The sequence below is a fragment of the Narcine bancroftii genome, chromosome 5 (assembly GCF_036971445.1).
Source record: "Narcine bancroftii isolate sNarBan1 chromosome 5, sNarBan1.hap1, whole genome shotgun sequence".
NCBI lineage: Eukaryota > Metazoa > Chordata > Chondrichthyes > Torpediniformes > Narcinidae > Narcine > Narcine bancroftii.
The window spans coordinates 44,632,326-44,652,691 of record NC_091473.1 but is presented as its reverse complement, the minus strand read 5'-3'; the positions used below and the strand labels follow the sequence as shown (position 1 = coordinate 44,652,691).

General features: G+C 41.0%; 1 protein-coding gene across 4 annotated transcripts in view; it reads left to right on the top strand.

The window, feature by feature from the left end:
* rassf1 (Ras association domain family member 1) overlaps window positions 1-20,366 on the top strand; it is a 94,357-nt gene that overhangs the window by 42,963 nt on the left and 31,028 nt on the right. For 2 of the 4 annotated variants that reach the window (XM_069937293.1, XM_069937292.1), the window contains exon 2: window positions 1,754-1,878. In XM_069937293.1, coding sequence (XP_069793394.1) covers window positions 1,754-1,878 — 125 coding nt within the window. Of the gene's footprint in view, window positions 1-1,527; window positions 1,601-1,753; window positions 1,879-20,366 lie in introns of those variants that run through there. The other 2 variants (XM_069937295.1, XM_069937296.1) reach the window with 2 other exon arrangements.

Here is a 20,366-nt window from a genome sequence, read left to right as displayed (position 1 = left end):
CTAAAGTTGGGGGGGAAGATGGATACTTGAGTGATTGGCATACATGGAGAAAATGCAACTATTCAATCAGACACTGTTAGTTATACCATATAACCATATAACCGTTTACAGCACGGAAACAGGCCATGTCGGCCCTTCAAGTCCGTACCGGTTAACTTTAACAACTCCACACCATGAGGCAAAATAATTGTGCAGAGTCATTCCTCTGTTGTTGAAATCAGTGTGCGTCCTGTGCTTTGGGCTCTGCTAGCCCAGTGCTTTTTGTGAATAGTCTCTCATCTTTAAACCTTCATAAACTTGAGCTCCTTGGACAAAGCAATTTTTTGTTCTAACCAGTACCATCCCATTAAATTGCTTGCTGATCCACACTTCCAATGGTCTTCCAAGGTGCGTCTCCCCACTTCTGGCCTCTTACATCCCTCATTCTAATAATTGCTAAGATCCAGAACTCCTTCCCAAAGTCTCTCCATCTCCCTCTCCCTCTGTAATATTCTACTAGACATGTAATATCATCTCTGTCTTTGTGTCTCTGAGCACATCAAACATGCTTTTGTAACATAAAACAATACAAGACAGTACAGGCCCTTTGGCCCTCGATGCTGTGCCGACCAATATACCTTCCTAAAAAAAATAAAAAGTACTAAACCCTCCCTACCCTATTACCTCTATTTTTCTTCCATCCATTTGTCTGTCTAAGAGTCTCTTAAATGCCCCCAACCCCTGATGTCTCTCCTAAACTTCCCTCCCTTAACCTTGTATATATGTCCTCTGGTGTTTGCTGATCCTGCCCTAGGAAACAGGTGCTGGCTGTCAACTCTGTCCTCTATGCCTCTCATAATCTGATGTGTTATAGCCTCATTCAGTAGAGCAACAAACTCTCAACCCACCTTGTCTGTGTCAACCACTGAATCAGAATTAGAATTTATTGTCACGAACATGTGTCACGAAATTCGTTGTTTTAAATTGCAATAAATTAAATTTAAAAAAAAATAAATAAATGAGTGGAAATGAAGAATAAAAGTAAGGTAGTGTCTGTGGGGAAGAGGGGAAGAAGCTGTTTTTGTACCATTGTGTGTTCTTCTTCAGCCTCCTGGATTGAAGGACACCCTTTTAAAACAGAGATGTGGTGGAATTTCTTTAGTCAGAGTAATGAAACCTCTGGAATTTGCTGCCGTGAATACTCAGGTCATCAAAGGTTATGGAGAGAACGCCGGGGAATGGGGATGAGTGAGGGAATGGATGAGCTCATGATGGAATGGAGTTTCAGACTCAACAGGGTGAATAGACTACTTCTGCTCCTATATCTTATGGTGTTATGGTCTTTCCTGGTGGTAACAGTGAGAAGAGGGCATGATGAGGCTGCTTTCTTGAAACACCACCTTTGGAACCAATTCTTTTTACCAATACTTGGTCAAGATCTTCTATGTAAAAATAAATGTAAAGATTCCATTATTGTTACGTAATACTACATTTAGAATGTAACATGCATGAAATTCTTTAACTTTTGTCTATTGGAAGGCAGACAGAGAGCCACCACTTTGTCCAGTGCCCCTCATGGAACCCTACAGTGCCTGGTATTCCTCGGCTGTCTCCCCTCCAAGTACTAACCAGTCCTGTCTTGGTGATTCAAGCATTCATCCAAAATGACTTTGAAAGATTACGGAGCGTGTTCTTGTGTTGTGACATGTGGGTTGTTTATTGTGTATCAGCGTGCCTGTAACTGGGATAAAATTGCTCTGTCTGCCTGTTTCAGACTGCAGGTTCCGGTGCCACTACCGCTGCCGACCCCGGATCCAGCTAGACTGTAATCGGCCAAAGATCAAAACATTGACCCATGTGGATGGCACAGAACAGGCAATCGAGCAAGACACCAATGTGGTAGGACACTGTCGAAATCTGCCCAGTAACATGGGGAGTGGAGCATGGGGAGGGATGGGAAGCAATGCTGGAGGGCAGAACACAGTGGGCTCCCATGGGTTGGTAATGAGGGACACAGTGTCAGTACGCTAATTACACTGTAGTTATGCAGATGCTGACAGTAGTTGACATGATGCCTTCACGTGAAGTACGTGAAACGAGTGTGGATTTCCCCAGCTCTCATCCTTAACTGGTTCAGCAGCTCGAATGTGGACTGTCCCCACTCCCAACCTTTACTGGTTCGGCAGCAGCCATTATATAAATTCAAGGACAGAGTGAGGTTGTCAGCACCAGATTTTCAGCACCTTCAAGCCTGCCAACTATAATAAACCACAAAATGGTCAATTAAACAGCCTTCATCCTTGTCTGATATAATTAAAAGAAAATTAACTCTGTGAAATGAATACTATTAACCGTTACCTCACCATTACAAAAGTAACCCACACCCTCCTGAAGCTCTGTGCTTGTTCTTGTCAATAAATGAATCAGAATATTGCAATCTGAATAACGTGCTTGGCTCCAGGACTTTCCTCTTCATATGGCAAGTGCCTGTTAAATTAGTACTGGCTGCAACTTCATTGTGGACCCAGTCATGGGAGCAGGATTAATGTTCAGGGATTTTGTGTTTTCAAATCAACAAAAAGCAAGACACTGAAGGGAGTCGAGTCAGGCAGGTTCTGTGGGGGAAAAGGGAGATTCGATGTTTCTGATCAAATCCCTTCATCAGGAGTAACTGCGGAGAGGGTGGATAGATAGTATAAAGAGGAAAGGAGGAGGGCTATGAGACAAGGGCCAGTAGGTGATAGGTAGGCCGAGACAATGGAACCTCATGGGGGAGGGGGTGGAGTTTGGAGTCAGAGGCAGGTGAGAATGGTTGGCAGATCATTCATTTTTTAAAATTGCTGACCATCTCATGATGTCCCGTAGGATTTGAGAGAGACAAAAATTACTTTCAACCACAAGCTGGCGGTTCTTTGATTTCCTGCCACAAAATTGGCAAAGCTATGGATACTTATAAGTGACTTCTCCCGTTCTGACCAACCAATGAAGAAATACTCAATATTCTGGGGATTCTCAGAGAGTCAGGCAGCATCTGTGGAAAGCAAAAGATAGTTGATGTTTTGGGCCTTGCTGGATGCTGCCTAATCTGGTGAGTTCCTCGAGCACTTTGTGTTTTGCTCCTGGTCCAAAGACTGCCTTAGGAAGCAGCGCCAATTATGCAGTGCAGACTGAAATTATACAGATTGTACTAGAGCCTCAATATACTTGTCAGACATATCCCAGCATTTGCTTTCTAAGCTTTAGAGGGTTAACTGTCCTGTAATGAGGAGCAGAGATGCAAAGAGCTGTCCTCTGAGAAAAGATCTGCACAAAGCTTACAGTCTTTCTTGGATTCATAACGGAACACATTGCTACATTCTATTAGAGCAGACTGGATATTCAAGAGTCCATTGTCAATTACTAATCACTGGATCTTCAACCGTGGGTCTAATCCTGGGATTCCCCAATCGACAGTCTTGCAGAGGACTATAGCATCTCAGTAGCTCATTGGGAATTATCTGGGGGAATTCGTGATGGACTATCATGAGCCAGCTACATCTTTATCCCAAAGAATGAATGAATAAATACTGTTCAAGTTCCCCTGCTGTTGAACATGACCTAATGTGATTCACAGCAGCGTTATGACATAGTGACTTTAGGATAGGTTAGTGGGATCAGTTTTTGAAGAGAACTAAAGTGATTTAAGAATTTAAGGGAGGGAATTCCTGAGGTTGGAAGGACCGAAGCAGTACAGGCTTCAAAGGCCAGAATTAGCTTCCACCGTGTTGTAAATATAATTTTTTTTTAAAAAGTTACATACTGGTGAGGCAAGGCTATGGAGGATTGGGACACAATTTTAAAACCCAGATGTATGAGGAGCAAAGAGAAGTGCAAGAACATGGATGAAAGATGGTCGGAATTTGTTTCAGACATGGGTACAGGCAGTAAAACTTTGGATGGAATCGCCAGACCTTTGAACTTTGAGAATTTTAAAACTTGTTTAAACTAATGATGAGTCTTTATCGCTCTGTCTGAAGGGGCTTGAGTTGCTTTAAATGAGCTCCAGAGCAGGAAAGGTCCTTGAATGCACAACTGATGCTCTGCTGAGTCTGGAATCGGCATGCATCTCTACCAGGGCAAGAAAGAACAGCAACAGACCTCGGAATCAGAATCAGAATTTATGTCATGAACAAGTCACAAAATTTGGTGTGTTGCAGCAGCATCTTAATGCAAACATTCATATTATGAACCATCTTACAACAATAATATAAATTAAAAAATAATAGTGCACAAAAAGTAAGGCCATGTCTTTGGTTCATTGATTATTCAGGATGGCAGCAAGGAAGAAGCTGTCCTTGTGCCACTGTGTGTTTGTCTTTAGGCTCCTGTACCTTTTTCCTGATGGTAGCAGAGTGAAGAGGGCATGGCCTGGGGTGGTGGTGCGGGGGGGGGGGGGGGGGGGGGGGAGGGGTACTTGAGGATAGAGGCTCCTTTTTTAAGACACTGCCACATGTGGATGTCCTTGATGAAGTGAAGTCTGGTGCCTGTGATGTTGCAGACAGAGTTAACAACCCTCGGAGCTTATTCTTGTCCTGAGATTTGGCGCCTCCGTTCCAGACAGTGATGCAACCAGCCAGAATGCTCTCCACGGTACACCGGTGTATGACCATGTACTCTATGGTGCTGAAGTAATTCTTTCCCAATAAACCCAAATCACAGTCTTGTCAATGAATGCAGTGTCTGGGATATTCATTCATTACACAGGGTGCTCCTGGCGATGTAGTGTTTTGAGGGAGGGGCAGGTAAGCAGGAGCTCTCCACTAGAAACATATGAAGGGAAGGAAACCTGTGCTGACTTCACTGCTACTGCTCCTGCTGTGGAGCTCATTTAAAGTTTGGTTTCTGAGAGAGTGCTGGTGGAACAGAATCCAGAAATGGCCTTCTGCAGCATACTTGCTGCCTCCTCTAAGATTTTTCCTGTTTGCAGATTAATTGAAAACAGCTGTAACTAGCAGAGGTCACATTTTTCTCTTTCATTTTCTCTTGGTACTGCAGCCTTGAACTGCCCACTATCTGGTTCCTGACTTGAATTTCTTTAAGGCTTTAAAAACATCTTACAGTTTAATTCTGTGTCTATTCATGTGCTGATTTAACAGGGTTTGATTCATTTTCATCTGGCCACAGGATCAGCCCCTTTTAATTCAGCAATAATGGACCAGTCTTTGCTCTCTAACTCTCTCACTTTCTTTCTTTTCTTTCCATTCTGACAATGTTCCCTCAGTTTCCACCCAGAGTTCTGTCCTCCTGCTCATCCCCAATTTATTTTGCTCTGTCACTGGGTACTGGTGGAGTCATTGCCACTGACTGCAGAGACTTCAGTAGAAAATCATTTTAACAATGAATTTGCCAATGTCCATTTGTCTGCTTCTGAGGCCATTGAAAGTGGGTTCTGAGGTGATTAAGACCCATGTAGGAACCACAGATACTCCTGTAGGAGATGGCTGGCTTGTTTTGTGAGAGTGTGCTTCTTCTACCATGCACACGAGGGTCTCTGGGTGCTCCCTGTTGAATGGACTTAAAGTTTTCAGAATGACCCTGAATGCATTATCAGTGTTCATGGGTCAGAGGCTCCTAGGACTTAATGCAATGATTCTTAACCTTTTTCTTTCCACTTACACACCACTTTATGTGCTCTGTGATTAGTGAGGGATTGGTTAAGGTGGTTATGTGGGTGGAAAGAAAAAGTTTGAAAACACTGCTTTAATCGTACCCAATTGACTCATTATGTGCACGGCTTCATAACTCCAAAGGAAATGGGCCAATGACAATTTTTCTCAACCAAAATATTTCAGTAACAATTAGGTCTAGAGCAGTGATTCTCAACCTTCTCTTCCCACTCACATACCACCTTAAACAATCCCTCACTAATCACAGAGCATTGCTGGCAGAGGGATTACTTAAAGTGGTATGCGAGTAGAAAGAAAAAGGTTGAGAACCACTGACAGTGGGAATATTGCCTTTCTTCAAGGAGGCTTTGAATATCTTCTTGAATCTTCCCCTCTGCCCACTTCTCTTCCCATGACACTGCTCTGAATAATGTCTGTTTCTGGAGACAGGAGTCAAACAGGTAAATGAAATGGTCTCACCAACACAGTGTTACTGGAGGGTGTTGACCTGGGAAAGGTCACAATTGGTTTGTTTATCCTTTGGGATAATTGTCAGGTGGTTTGTTTCTAGTGCTTTGAGATATCTGTTGTGACAAGCACAGGTCTCAGAAGCATATGAAGGGATCAGATCAATGCTAGCCAGCAGATATTTAGTCATGTGCAAGGTTTGAGACCTTGATCTTCAAGTGTCCTTTTCCTCAGGTGACCAAACATCATCATTGAAATAGATGTTAAATGTTACAAACTTCATTTTACAGGAGTGCAGTGGGGCACTGCAGATGACTGTGTTAAGGCCACAGCAATCTCTGGCACATTTCAATCATCTCAGTTTCTTAAGGTGTTCCACAGAATTCTTCTCCCCTTAATTCCAACTGACCTCTTGAAGAATGACCTGTTTTTAATTGTTTTCTCTCTAGTTAAATCAGCCATATTAGCTCTCAAATGCTGAGTCAAGAAGCAGGTCAGGATAGAGGACAGAGAATAGAGTTCAGAATCCAGATTGTTACTTCACTTAAATAAAAAGAGTTTAGAACCATTCTAGTCTGTGCTTATCTATTATTCTGCCTAGTCCCACTGACCTGCACCCAGTGCATAGCCCTCCATACCTCTCCCAAACCTGTCCAAATTCTTCTTAAATGTTAAAATTGAATCTGCATTCATCACTTCAGCTGGCAGCTCATTCCACACTCCCACCACTCTCCTTGTGAAGAAGTCCCCCTTAATGTTTCCCCTAAACTTTTCCCTTTTCATCCTTAACCCATGTTCTCTGATTTTTATCTCACCTATTCTTAATGGAAAAAGCCTTTCTGCATTTACACTTTCTAACCCCCTCAATTTAAATACCTCTATCAAATCTCCCCTCATTCTTCTACATTCCAGGGAATAAACACCTAGCCTGTTTAACCTTTCTCTGTAATTCAGTTCCTGAAGTCAGGGCAACATCCTAGTAAATCTTCTTTCTATCTTATTGATATCTTCCCTGTAGTTAATTGACCAAAACTGCACACAATACTCCATATTTGGCCTCACCAATGTCTCATACAACTTGATCAACTCCTATACTCAATACTTTGATTTATGAAGGCCAATAGGCCAAAAGCTCTCTTTGCAATCCTTTCTACCTGTGATGCCACTTTCAGGGAATTATGTACCTGTATTCCCAGATCCCTTTGTTCTACTGCACTCCTCAGTGCCCTGCCATTTACTGTGTATGCCCTTTCTTGGTTTGTTCTTCCAAAATGCCACACCTTGCACTTGACTGCATTAAATTCCATCTGCCATTTTTCCAAATGGTCCAGATCCCTCTGCAAGCTTTGAAAGCCTTACTCATTGTCCATAAATCCTCCAATCTTTGGGTCATCTGCAAACTTGCTGATCCAATTTAACTCATCATCATCCAGATCATTGATAGAGATAACAGACAACAATGGTCCCAGCACCAATCCCTGAGGCACACCACTAGTTACAGGTCTCCAATCTGAGAAGCAATCATCCACTACCACTCTCTGGCTTCTCCCATTTAGCCAATGTCAAATCCAGTTTACTACCTCACCATAAATACTGAGCATCTGAACATTTCTGACTAACCTCCCATGTGGGACCTTGTTAAAAGCCTTACTAAGCTCCATGTGGACAACATCCACAGCCTTTCCTTCATCAACTTTGCTGGTAACCTCCTTAAAAAACTCTACAAGATTGGTTAAAGATGACCTACCATACACAAACCCATGTTGTCTATCCCTAATCAGTCCCTGGCTATCTAAATACTTGTATATCCGATCTCTTAGAACACCTTCCAGTAATTTACCTACTATTGAAGTCAGTATCACTACACTATAATTTCCATGGTTACTTTTGGAGTCTGTTTTAAATAACGGAACAACATGAGCTACCCTCCCATCCTCACACTACACACCCATGGCTAAGAACATTTTAAATATTTGTGCTAGAGGCCTTGCAATTTCTGCACTTATCCTTCCTCAGTGTCCAAGGGAATATCTCGTTAGGCCCTTGGGATTTATCCACCCTTATCTGCTTTAAGACAGCAAGCACCCAGAGGGAGTCACGTAGGGGAATACCAGCCCTCTCCAGAAAAGAAGAAATAAAGTGAAGAAAATACAAAAGTTCAAGAAACACAAAATAAAACAAATAAAAGATAAAGTAAAAGAGAAAAGAAAGGAAATGGGACGCAAGAATGAAAAAGTAAAAGCAATGGGGAAAAAAAGAAAAGACGCTGGAAAAGAAAGGAGAAGGCCTTACCTGCATGAAGAAACAGGGAGCCGTCATGGAGAAGAGCACCTGATCTCCGAGGTTGGTGACGGCCCTGCAGAGTCGCGACCCCCCGACCGCTGGACTGCAAAAATGGCTCTGAGCCAAACAAAACTGCGCAAACTAAGGAGAAGGAGAACACCAACGGGAGGGGGATTCAGCCGAGGAGCGGGCAACCACAGCATGACTAGCTGAGGGATGCTCAACACCAGAGCTCTCAGCTGGAAGAAGAGGAAAGCAACAGGAAAGGGAGAGAAAGGAAAGAAGAGCAGCAGCAGGAGGCCCAACAGATGAGCAGCCCAGAAGAAGAGGACCAACAGCAAGAGGCCAAGCAAGAAGAAGCCCAGCAAAGTGAGACAAGCAACTCATCAGGAAAGTCAGAAGAGACACAGATACAAAGAAGAGAAAAAGAAGACACAAACACAGGTACAGACAGAGAAGAAGAGGAAGAAGACCAAGATCTGCACAGAGAAATAGAAGATAAAACAGATGGACAGAATATCGATAAAGCTTTTTTTCAAGAACAAATGACAGCATTAAAAGAATGGTTGTCATTAGAATTTAGTGAAATTAAAAGAAAAAATGAAAAGAACAGAAGAGAAAGTGCAAAGATGAGAGCTGGTCATGACAGAAATAGGGGAAAGAGTAGAAAATGTAGAAGAACGAGAAACGGCTGTAGAAATGGAAGTAAATGACTTAGGAGGAAAATTGCAAGAACGTGATAAAAAAGCTAAAGAGTCACAAGAGCTGTTAGCTCAGAAAATTATAGTAGGCGAAACAACATAAAAATAGTGGGCCTAAAGGAAGTTGAAGAAGGCACAGATATGAAAGAATTTATAAAAGAATGGATCCCGAAGGTCCTGGGAATAACAGAAATACAGGAAGGAATGGAAACAGAAAGGGCACACAGAACACTAGCTCCGAAACCACAGACACTTCAAAAACCAAGATCCATTTTAGTAAAATCTTTGAGATATACATCAAGAGATAATATACTGGAGTGGGCAAGGAATAAAATTAGAGAAGATAATAAACCATTGGAATACAAGGGTCAAAAAATATTTTTTTACCCAGACATAAGTTTTGAACTTTTAAAGAAGAGGAAGGAGTTTAACACAGCAAAATCGATCCTGTGGAAAAAAGGTTACAAATTCATATTAAGACATCCAGCTATGCTTAAAATATTTATCCACGGGGAGCAAAACAGACTGTTCTCTGATCCAGAGGAAGCACAAGAATTTGCAGAACGCTTGCAGGACAGAAGGAGAGATAAAGAGATGTAACAAGAATGAAGAACAGTGATAAAATATATATAAAGATGTAAAAATAATGTATATGTAAAGAACTAAAGAAGGGAAAGAGAAGGGAAGAAAGGAAGTAAGGGGAAAAAAAGAGGGTGAACTTTGTTATATGTGTAAAAAAAAGTTTTCTGGGGGGTGGGGGTGGAGAGAATAACTGTCACTTCAAAATCAGTTCACGCTTGCAAGCGGGTTCGCAATCCAAATGGAAAGGAGAGTTGTGGTTGCCCGGCAAGGGATAAGGGGCAACTCAGAGAAGGTGGGGGGGATATTTGGGGCTTAAGGAAATATTAGATGTGGGAGTTGTTGAAGTATTTTATGTTTTAAATGTGTTGTCATACATTGAGTTTAAAAAGGAAAAACTGAGATCTTGAATTATATGACTATAAACATTAATGGAATACATAACCAAATTAAACAGAAGAGGCTATTATATTTACTGAAAAAAGAAGAAATAGATATAGCATTTGTGCAGGATACGCATCTAACTGAAGTGGAACATAATAAATTAAAGAGAGACTGAGTAGGGCATGTAGCGGCAGCATCATATAATTCAAAAGCTAGAGGTGTAGCTATATTAATTAATAAAAATGTACCAATCAAAATAGAGGAGGAAATAATAGATCCAGCAGGGAGGTATGTAATGATAAAGTGTCAGATATACTCAGAATTTTGGAATTTGCTCAATATATATGCACCTAATGAAGAGGATCAAAAGTTTATGCAAGATATTTTTTTGAAGAGTGTAGATACGCAAGGGAATATATTGATAGGAGGGGATTTTAACCTTAATTTGGATCCAATGTTGGGTAAAACTGGACAAAAGACTAGCAAAAAGAATTAAGGGGCAAATTTATGGTTAAATCAATGCAGAAAATGATATATGGTGGATATATGGAGGAGGCAGCACCCAAGAGAGAGTAGGCATGAAACATACTCAAGGATTGATATGTTTTTGTTGTCAGCCCATATTCAAGAGAGAGTTAGGAAAACGGAATATAAAGCTAGATTACTATCTGATCATTCACTCCTGTTATTAGTAATAGAACTGGAGGTCATCCCACCAAGAACATATAGATGGAGGTTAAACTCCATGCTACTTAAAAGGCAGGAATTTAGAGAGCTTATGAATGCCAAATTAAAACATATTTTGAAATTAACATGGAATCAGTGAAAGACAAATTTATTTTATGGGATGCAATGAAAGCTTAAGTTACGTAACTAAGATGAAAAAGGACTACAATTGGGAAATAGAACAGTTGGAAAGGGAGATAGTAAGTACAGAAAAGGAACTAGCAAAAAGGGATGATATAACAAAAAGAAGAGAATGGTGGACAAAAAAATAAAATACGAAACATTACAAACATTTAAGGTGAAGAAGAACATAATGAAAATAAAGGAAAAGTATTACGAACTGGGAGAAAAAACACAAAATATTAGCCTGGCAACTTCAAACAGAGGTACATCCAAGGTGGTTTTCAGTTAACAAATTTTAAGAAATGATTATAGAGCAGCACAATTAAGGTATTTATCAGATTTTTATCAGACAAGGGAAAAACCAGACTGGACTAAGATAGAGCTAGATAAAATAGGGGAGAAGGTACCAGAACATATACTTTAAAAGTGGGATGAAAACCTGGTACAACATAAAAGTTCACCAGAACTGCATCATTTACTCAATATATGGAAGAAGATTCACCTAGAAAGGAAAAAAACGAATTACCAAATACCAAAATTACTATTGACGCAAAATCCACTAATCCCTTTTACAATAGATAACTTTTCCTTTAGAGAATGGGAGAGAAAAGGAATTAAAAGAATAGAAAATTGTTTTTTGGTAAATAATTTATTAACATTTGAACAATTGAAGTACAAATATGGAATAACTCATGGTACAATGTTTGCATATCATCAACTGAAAGCTTATTTAAAGGATAAATTGGGAAACAAACTAAGATTAACAGAAGGAAGCAGATTACAGACACAATGATAATTAAAAGATTTATAACGAACATGTACATCAAGCTGCAAGATAAGGAAAATGATGAAATAAGCCATAAACCCAAACAAAAGTGGGAAAAGGATTTAAACATAAAGATAAAAAATTAAACATGGGAAAAGTTATGTTCTGGAATTATGAAGAATATAATAAACACAAGGTTACACATGATAATTGGTTACACAGGTTATATATCACGCCCCCAAAGTTAAAAAAAAAATGGGATCCAACATTATCAGATAGATGTTTTCGCTGTAAGAAGGAAATGGGAAGAACAGTACATGCAATTTGGGCATGTGAGAATGTGAAAAAGTTTTGGGAAGATTTAAATCAGCTATTAAATAAAATCACAAAAAACAACACACCAAAAAATCCAGAGATCTTTCTTCTAAGTAATATAAGAAGCAAAGAATTAGGCCTCAAACTGGATGAAGTGCAAAAAAGATTTATTATGATGGCCTTAGCTGTAGGAAAAAAATGTATAATGTCAACTTGGAAATCAGAAGAGAGCCTGAGAGTACAGCAATGGTACATGGAAATGAATAAATGTATTCCATTGGAAAAAATAACATATAATTTAAAAAATAAAGTCACATTATTTGAACAAATTTGGGAACCGTACATGGAACACAACAGAGAGGGCTTGCCTCGGACCTCCACCCCCTAAAATGAGAAGACAAAATGACTTGATCCAGTGTGTAAAAGTAGATGACACATTTTTGCTTGTTTATTTTTCATTGTGTGATGACATTGTTTAATGGTTTTATTGTATTGTATATGTTGAATATTTATTGGTTTTGAAGGAGGGTGGGAAGGGAGAGGGAAGGTGGGGGGGGGAGGGAGAAAATGCCACTGTGTATATTTAAAAGAGAAACATTTGTATATATTTTGGTTGATATGGTTCACAGTGTGAAAAATTAAAAAAAGTAAAGACAGCAAAGTACCTCCTCCTTTTAATCTGTATAGAGTCCATGACCTAACTGCTTGTTTTCTTTACTTCCCTAGACTATGTGCCAGTTTTGAGTAAATACCAATGCAAAAAGAATTAAGATCTCCCCATCTCTTTTGACTCTATACATAACCAACCACACTGATCTTCAATTTTGTCCCTTACTATCCTTTTTTGCTTTTAATACACCTGTAGAAACCCTTAGAATTTTCCTTCTCATTAATTGCTAAAGCAACCTCATGTCTTCTTCCTGATTTATTTCTTGTATTTTTTTATACTCCTCAAGTACCTCATTTGCTCTGTGTTTCCTATACCTTCTACACACCGCTCTTCTTCCGAACCAGATCCCCAATATCCCTCAAAAACCAAAATTCCTTCTGTCTTTAACTTTGTCTTTAATCCTGACAGGAACATACAAACACTGATCTTCCACTTACCTTACACCCCCTTGCCAGAAAACAACTTGTCTCTATCCATGCTTTCTAGATCCTTTCTCATTTCCTCAACAATGGACATCAGCCCGAGACCCAGACCTATCCTTCTCCATAGTTAACTTGAAATTAATGGCATTATGATTACTACACATACTTCTGTCACCTGTGCTGTCTCATTCCCTAATAAGAGATCAAGTATTGTAGTACTCTATATCTTGACTTAGAAAACTTTACTAAACACATTTGACAAAGTCCAAGCCATCCAGTTCTATGGGAGTCAATATGTGGAAAATTTAAATCCCCTACTATAACAACCTTATGTTTCCTGCAGCTGTCTGCCATCTCTCTACAGATTTACTCCTCCAATTCCTGCTGACTATTGGGTGGTCTATAATACAACCCCATGAGTGCGGTCATACCATTCCAGTTCCTCAGCTCCACCCATATAGCCTCAGTAGATGAGCTCTCAATGTTCTGTTTGAGCATAGCTATGATATTTTCCCTGATAAGCAATGCTATTCCTCCCCCTTTAAACCCCCTGAAGTGCCAGTTAATGAAGTAGACAAAGGCAATGTAACAGAAACTAATGGTACAATAATGAAAGACAATGGGTGCATACACAGTTATACCCAAGGGTATAATGGTCTTTAATGGTAGAGATAATACACAGCCAATGTCAGTAAAGGAAGGCTAGGCAAGAGGAAGACTGACAGCTCAGCAAAGATTCACCACAGTCCCCCCAGCAGAAGAAGGTTAAAATCAAAGGGACAGTTGCTAAGTAAAATTTTAGCAGGCAGGCAATTTACTGCAAGTGAAATACATTAATAAAATAAATGGCATTGAAAATTCACTGACTGCCAAAACAAGGCCAGTATCTAGCAGAGGAATCGGAATATAATGAGAAGTTTATGAATACTGGAGCCTCTCGGGTTGTTTACAGATACGAGTGGACTTTCTAATTGGAACAGGTGCCGGCATTGCAACCTTGGGAGCTGGCGGTGTTGATACAGTTCCCTGGTCTATAGTGTGAGAAGGTTGGACTTCTGGACCCACTCCAGAATCACCAACATGAGGCAGTGGGGCCTCAGCTTGGCCAACTGAATGCTTACTCGGGGTCACAGGCTCGGGGAGGGGGGTGAGTCCAACCCCTCAGGATCACTCTGAGTAGGGGCGTGAGGAAGGGGTGAACCATGCGGAGCCAGATCTCTTGGGGGTACAGTGTCCGTGCTCCCATCTGGGAATTTAACATGGGAATAATTGGGGTTAGTGTGCAGTAGCTGAACTGGTTGGACTAGAAGGTCTATTTTACACATCTGAGCGTGGCTCTTCAGCAGCACGATCCTAGATTCAGATAAACAGGCTGGCCAGTCCATCACAGTTCCAGGTTTCCTAGGAAAAGCAAACATACATTCATGAGGTGTTTGATTTGTTGCAGTGCACAGTAAATACCAAATAGAATGTAGGACCTCAGGCAGCACCTCCTGCCACCTGGTAACAGGGTAACCATGTGTCTTTAATGCAAGGTTAACAGTCTTCCAGACTATAGCGTTAGCCCTTTCGACCTGCCCATTGCCCTGTGGGTTGTAGCTCGTGGTGCGGCTGGTGGCAATCCCCTTGCGTAACAGGGCTTGGCACACCTCAGCGCTCATGAATGCTGAGCCTCTGTCCGTATGAATGTAACTGGGAAAACCAAAAATACTGAAAATTCTGTCAAGAGCCTCAATGACAGTGCCGTTGAGACATCAGGGCAAGGTATCGCGAAGAGAAACCTTGAATATTCGTCGATTACAGTAAGGAAATATACATTTTTGTTGTTGAAAGTTAACGGCCCTTTAAAATCTAAGCTGATCCTCCAAAAAGGTCGGGTTGCCTTGATGAGAGTGGCCTCCGGAGCTTAAAAGTACTGCAGTTTTCCTTCTGCACAAACAGGACAGCTTTTAGTCAGTTTTCTGACTTCTTCCAGGAAGTAAGGAAGGCTGTTAGCCCTTATGTAGTGGAAGAATCTTGTGACCCCTGGGTGGCACAGTCTGCTGTGGATCTCCTTTAGTCCCTCAAGCTGAGCACCGGCAGCAGCTCGTGAAAATGTGTCAGAGGGATCATTTAACCTGCCCCGGTCTGTACTGGATCTCATAATTATAAGTTGAGAGTACTATTCGCCAGCGTCCCATCTTATCGTTTTTGATTTTACTTTTGTGTTTAGTACTAAACATTTAGGCTACATATTTCTGATCAGTAATCAGGGTAAATTTTCTGCCAGCTAGAAAGTGTCTCCAGTAGTGAACAGCTTCAATGACAGCCTGAGCTTCTTTTTCAATGGCAGGATGTTTAAGTTCAGGACCGCGTAACGTGCAGGAGAAGAATGCCACAGGTCTGCCCTTTTAATTAAGGGTTCCTGCCAAAACACAATCTGAGGCATCAGTTTCCACTTGGAATGGGACATCCTCATCAATGGACGAGTGTGCAGCTTTGGCAATATCAGTTTTAATTCTCTCGAAAGCCTTCAAGGCCATTGGAGAGAGAGGAAAAGATTTAGTGTCAAACAGAGGACATGCCTTCGTGGCGTAGTCCCAAACCCATTTGCAGTAGTAGGAAAAGAATCCCATACACCTTTTAAGGACTTTTGCTGAGTCTGGGGACTGATAACTTCTTAAGGGGGCCATTCTTTCCGGGTCGGGGCAGATTTCGCCCTTTGCGAACAATGTAGCCCAGAGTGGGTAGCTCTGTTGCGTTGAAAACACATTTGCCCTCGTTGAATGTAAGGTTGAGTTCTTTAGCTGTTGCTAGGATTTTTTTTTTTAAGTTGCAATCGTGCTCAGCCTGTGTTTTCCCACAGATAGTGACATTATCCAGATGGGGAAACATACCCTGTAACTCATACATTCTAATGATCTTATCCATCTCTGAAACACTGACACACTGTTAGTGACTCCAAAAGGTACCCTTTTAAACTGGTATAACCCCCCATCAGCTTCAAAGGCCATATAGGGTCGTTCCCCTTTTTTAAATGGGGATTTGGTGGTAAGCTGCCTTGAGGTCGATAGTCAAGTACACCCTGTATTGCGCTATCTGATTAATGGGAGGTGGCAGGGGGTAGGCATCCAAGTTAATGTAATGGCTGATTGTCTGGCTGTAGTCAATAGCCAGTCATTTCTTAGTGTGATTTTTGACAACTACCACCTGGGCAGGGGGTAGGCATCCAAGTTAATGTAATGGCTGATTGTCTGGCTGTAGTCAATAGCCAGTCATTTCTTAGTGTGATTTTTGACAACTACCACCTGGGCAGGGGGTAGGCATCCAAGTTAATGTAATGGCTGATTGTCTGGCTGTAGTCAATAGCCAGTCATTTCTTAGTGTGATTTTTGACAACTACCACCTGGGCTCTCCACAGACTCTTATTGGGTTTAATCACCCCCTATTTTAGCAATCTCTGGGTCTCAGCTTTAATAAACTCATGATCCTCTTTGGTGTAAGAAAGGCTCTTAGTGGCAATCGGTCGACACTCTGGAAACAGATTACTGAACAGGGAGGGAGCTTTGATCTTTAGTGTGGACAGATCACAGTAACTAGTTCAGGGTAGTGATGGTAAGTGTGGGTAGTGGCCCATTGAAATTTAACACTACACTTTTCATCTGAGATTGATGATAAGTATGGGTAGTGGCCCATCGAAATTTAACACTACACTTTTCATCTGAGATTGAATATCCAACCACAGTAACACAGTGGGGCAGACATCAGGCATTACAAAAAGCCAAACATCAGCAAGGCAATGTCCCTGCAAGTTCAAAGTAAGTTTACACTTATCCCGTACAGTTTTTGTAAATTCACTACAAGCCATCGATGTCTTTCGGTTTGCTGGATATCTCCGCAAATTTAAGGCTTTGGTGACCATCTCGTGGATGTAGCTGTCAGTACTCCCTGAGTCTATTAAGCAATCGAGAGTCTCACCATTCACCCCCCCCCTTCATAGTTGACCGTTCCAGTCTGTAACAAAACCCCAAGCTTTACAGTCAATTGAGCTATCACAGGGAAACTTTGTGTTGATCTCACCTCACCGACTTATTCCATTCCTGCAGCTCCAGGAAGAATTTTCTTGCCGCTTCTCTTCTTCTTATCAGTGGAGTATTTTTTGTCCTACATGCTTTAACGAAGTGGCCGAGTTTCCCACAATAGCTGCAGGTAGCAAATCGAGGCAGGTACTTCTGTCTGGGGTGTCAGCTCTTATCACAGAAAGTAGCATTTGTCAGGGGTTCACCCTTTTCTTTCCTTCGGGGTTCCAGCACTCCTGGATGTTTCCCTTTCGGTTTCTAGCATTTCACTGGACAGCATGGCACTTCTCAGTGTTTTGTCTAGAGTGACTGCCTGGTCATAGGTTGGGGCTCTGTCTCCAGCAGCTCTGACGGATGTAACTGGAGTCGATTTCGTTGACAAAAGCAAACAGCTTCAAGGCATTGCAGTGTTGTTGAACATTGACTGCCATGACATCAAATTCATTTGCCAGCGAGTCGAAGGCCAGTGTATAGGCAGCATCACTTTCCCCAGGTTTCTGACATCTAGTCAGCAACTGGTGTCGAGCAAGCACCACGTTTCGTGGTGCCACATAGTAAGCAGTCAGACTTTCCCAGGCTATAGCCAGAGAGTTAGCTCCTTGTGTTACGGCAAAAGGGACCTCACCCAGCAGGGAATTCAGGTGGCCCCACTGTATTGCCTCATCGACCATGTTGTTTCGAGCCATGTAGTAATCGAAACAAGCAATCCAGTGGTTGAAAATTTCTCTAGCCCTCGGGGCAGACTGGTCGATTATCAGCCACTCTGGCTTGAGGGCTGCATCCATTTCTGCTAATAAAATTGAAGTGCCAGTTGATGAAGTAGACAAAGGCGATGTGGTCAAACAATAATCATGGCTTTTATTAGCAGAAACTAATGGTACAATAATGAAAGACAATAGGTCCATACACAGTTATATCCAAGGGGTGTGTCCTTAATAGTAAAGATAATACATGGCCAATGTCAGTAAAGGAAGGCTAGGCAAGGGGAAGACTGACAGCTCAGCAAAGATTCACCCCCCCCCCGCCCCCATCATTTCTAAAACAAATGAAGCCCAGAACATTGAGGTTGTGTTGCTTGAGATCTGACTCAGATGGGTGATAAAACTGAGCTGGACATCAGGGAAGAATCTATTGAGAATCTATTTCAAAGAATGGAAAGAGCTATTTTTGCTATTCTAGCCAACATCTTTTCATCTGCAAAGGAAACAACAGGTTACTTTCATGGCAGGTTGGTATAATTTGTTAAGTTTTGGCTTCACATGTCGATCCTGACTTTTGGCCCTGTCTCTATGGAGATTGTTGTGTTCTCCCTGTGACCATGTAAGTGTCCACCACCTTCCTTCCACATCCCAGAATTATACAGGTTGGGAGGTGAACCAGCCACTGAACCAGTGAGTTGGGAACTTGAAGAGAATAAAAATGGGTGAGGGTGAATTAGGGTAAGTGTGTGACGATGGTCAGTGTGCATTTGAAACCTGTTTCCAAGCTTAATGACTCAATTATCATGCAATTATCTGTAAAAGTTCATAGAGGGTGTATTTCCCGTTATTGAAAACAGTGCTTACACTACTAAATTGGCAAATCTTTCATCATTGAAATCTGGTTCTTGATTTTTTTTTTAAATCAAAATGTATTTTTTGAGCATCCAAAACAACTATGTACACATTGTGTCCTATTTTTTTTTAAAACAGAAAAACCAAAACACATATACACAATCATTCACATACACTCTCAGATGTATACCCCACTCCCTGACCATCTTTGCAACTTTGCTGACAATACCAATTGTCCTGGTACATCTATCTTAGTTAGTCTTTTACTCGAAAAGCACTTGCAATTCGGAGAAAAAGCGCATAAAGTGTTGCCATTTGTGGAGACATTTTCCACTGGACCTTCTTAATGTGTATTTGATTTTTCCAGTTTATTAAAGAAACTGATATCCTTAATGCACTGTGTAATACAAGCACCCCTATCAGACTTCTAGTGTAACAAGATTAGATACTTGGCTAATAGGGATGTAAGTGCTATCAGGTCTTTCTGCAGGGAATTTAGGAAGTTGTTGGAGATTTCAAATATTGCAGTCAATGGGCAGGGTTGCAAATTGGCTTTAAATATATTGGATAGCGTGCTGAAGACTCTGCTACAGAACCCTTGTATCTTGGGCCACTGATAAAACATGTGACTAAGGTAGCAAGGGGAGCCATTACACTGCATTTATCCTCTATTTCAGGATAAATAATTGACAGTCTGAATTTTGAAAAGTGAACCCAGTGCAGCACCTTGAATTGAATGAGTCCCAAGCGGGGATAGGAGGTGGTAGAGCAAATTCTCTCAAACGCCTCTTCCCACAGTTTCTCCTCAATTTCCATTTCCAATTCTTGCTCCCATTTTGTATTTATTTTGGAAAATGAATGACTTTTAATTTACTGAATAGAATTGTAAATTTTTGAAATTGTCCCTCTCACTCCTGAATTAGCTGAGATTAGAACTTTCCAGGGTTATTTGGCAGGTAACTGAGGGAAGTTTGGAAAGCCTTCGAAATAAAATGTCAAATATGGAAGTAACAAAATCAATGTGATGCAGGTAAGTCCATATGTATGTGATAGAGAGGTGAAGCTGCTCAACACTCAAAGATCTTGAAGATATTTGATACCTTTTGTTACCATGGATTAAAAAATGAATGAGAGACTGAAGGTGAATATATGTGATTGCTATTTCTTTCTTTGGCTTGGCTTCGCGGATGAAGATTTATGGAGGGGTAATGTCCACATCAGCTGCAGGCTCGTTTGTGGCTGACAAGTGAACCTGAACTGATGCTACTGCCCACTTAAAGTGACATCTAATCTGGTACCATATTGAGCACCACTGGGTTGTTGGTGTGGTTAGAGGGTATTGTGGCCATTGAAGAATATATCATGGCAGCTAAAGACAATGGTTTACAAAATGTCTCTTCCAGTTTATACCAGTAATTTATCCTGTGCATATGTACTGCCCAGCAGTAGAATTGGAAGTTGGGAAGAGCAGGTCCTGTACCAGCATTAAATTTTGCACAATGCTTTTCGAGATTTCCCATTCCAAATAAAGGAGGAAATTATTTTATTCAGCAAGATGAAAACATATTTTGGAAGAAATAAGGGAATAATCTGAAAAAAGTAAGGGAATCTTGGTAATATGTTGATTTTGACCACATTTAGTCTGACCATTAGTGACAAGGGCAAATTGCTTCACCTAGTCAATAAGAGAAATA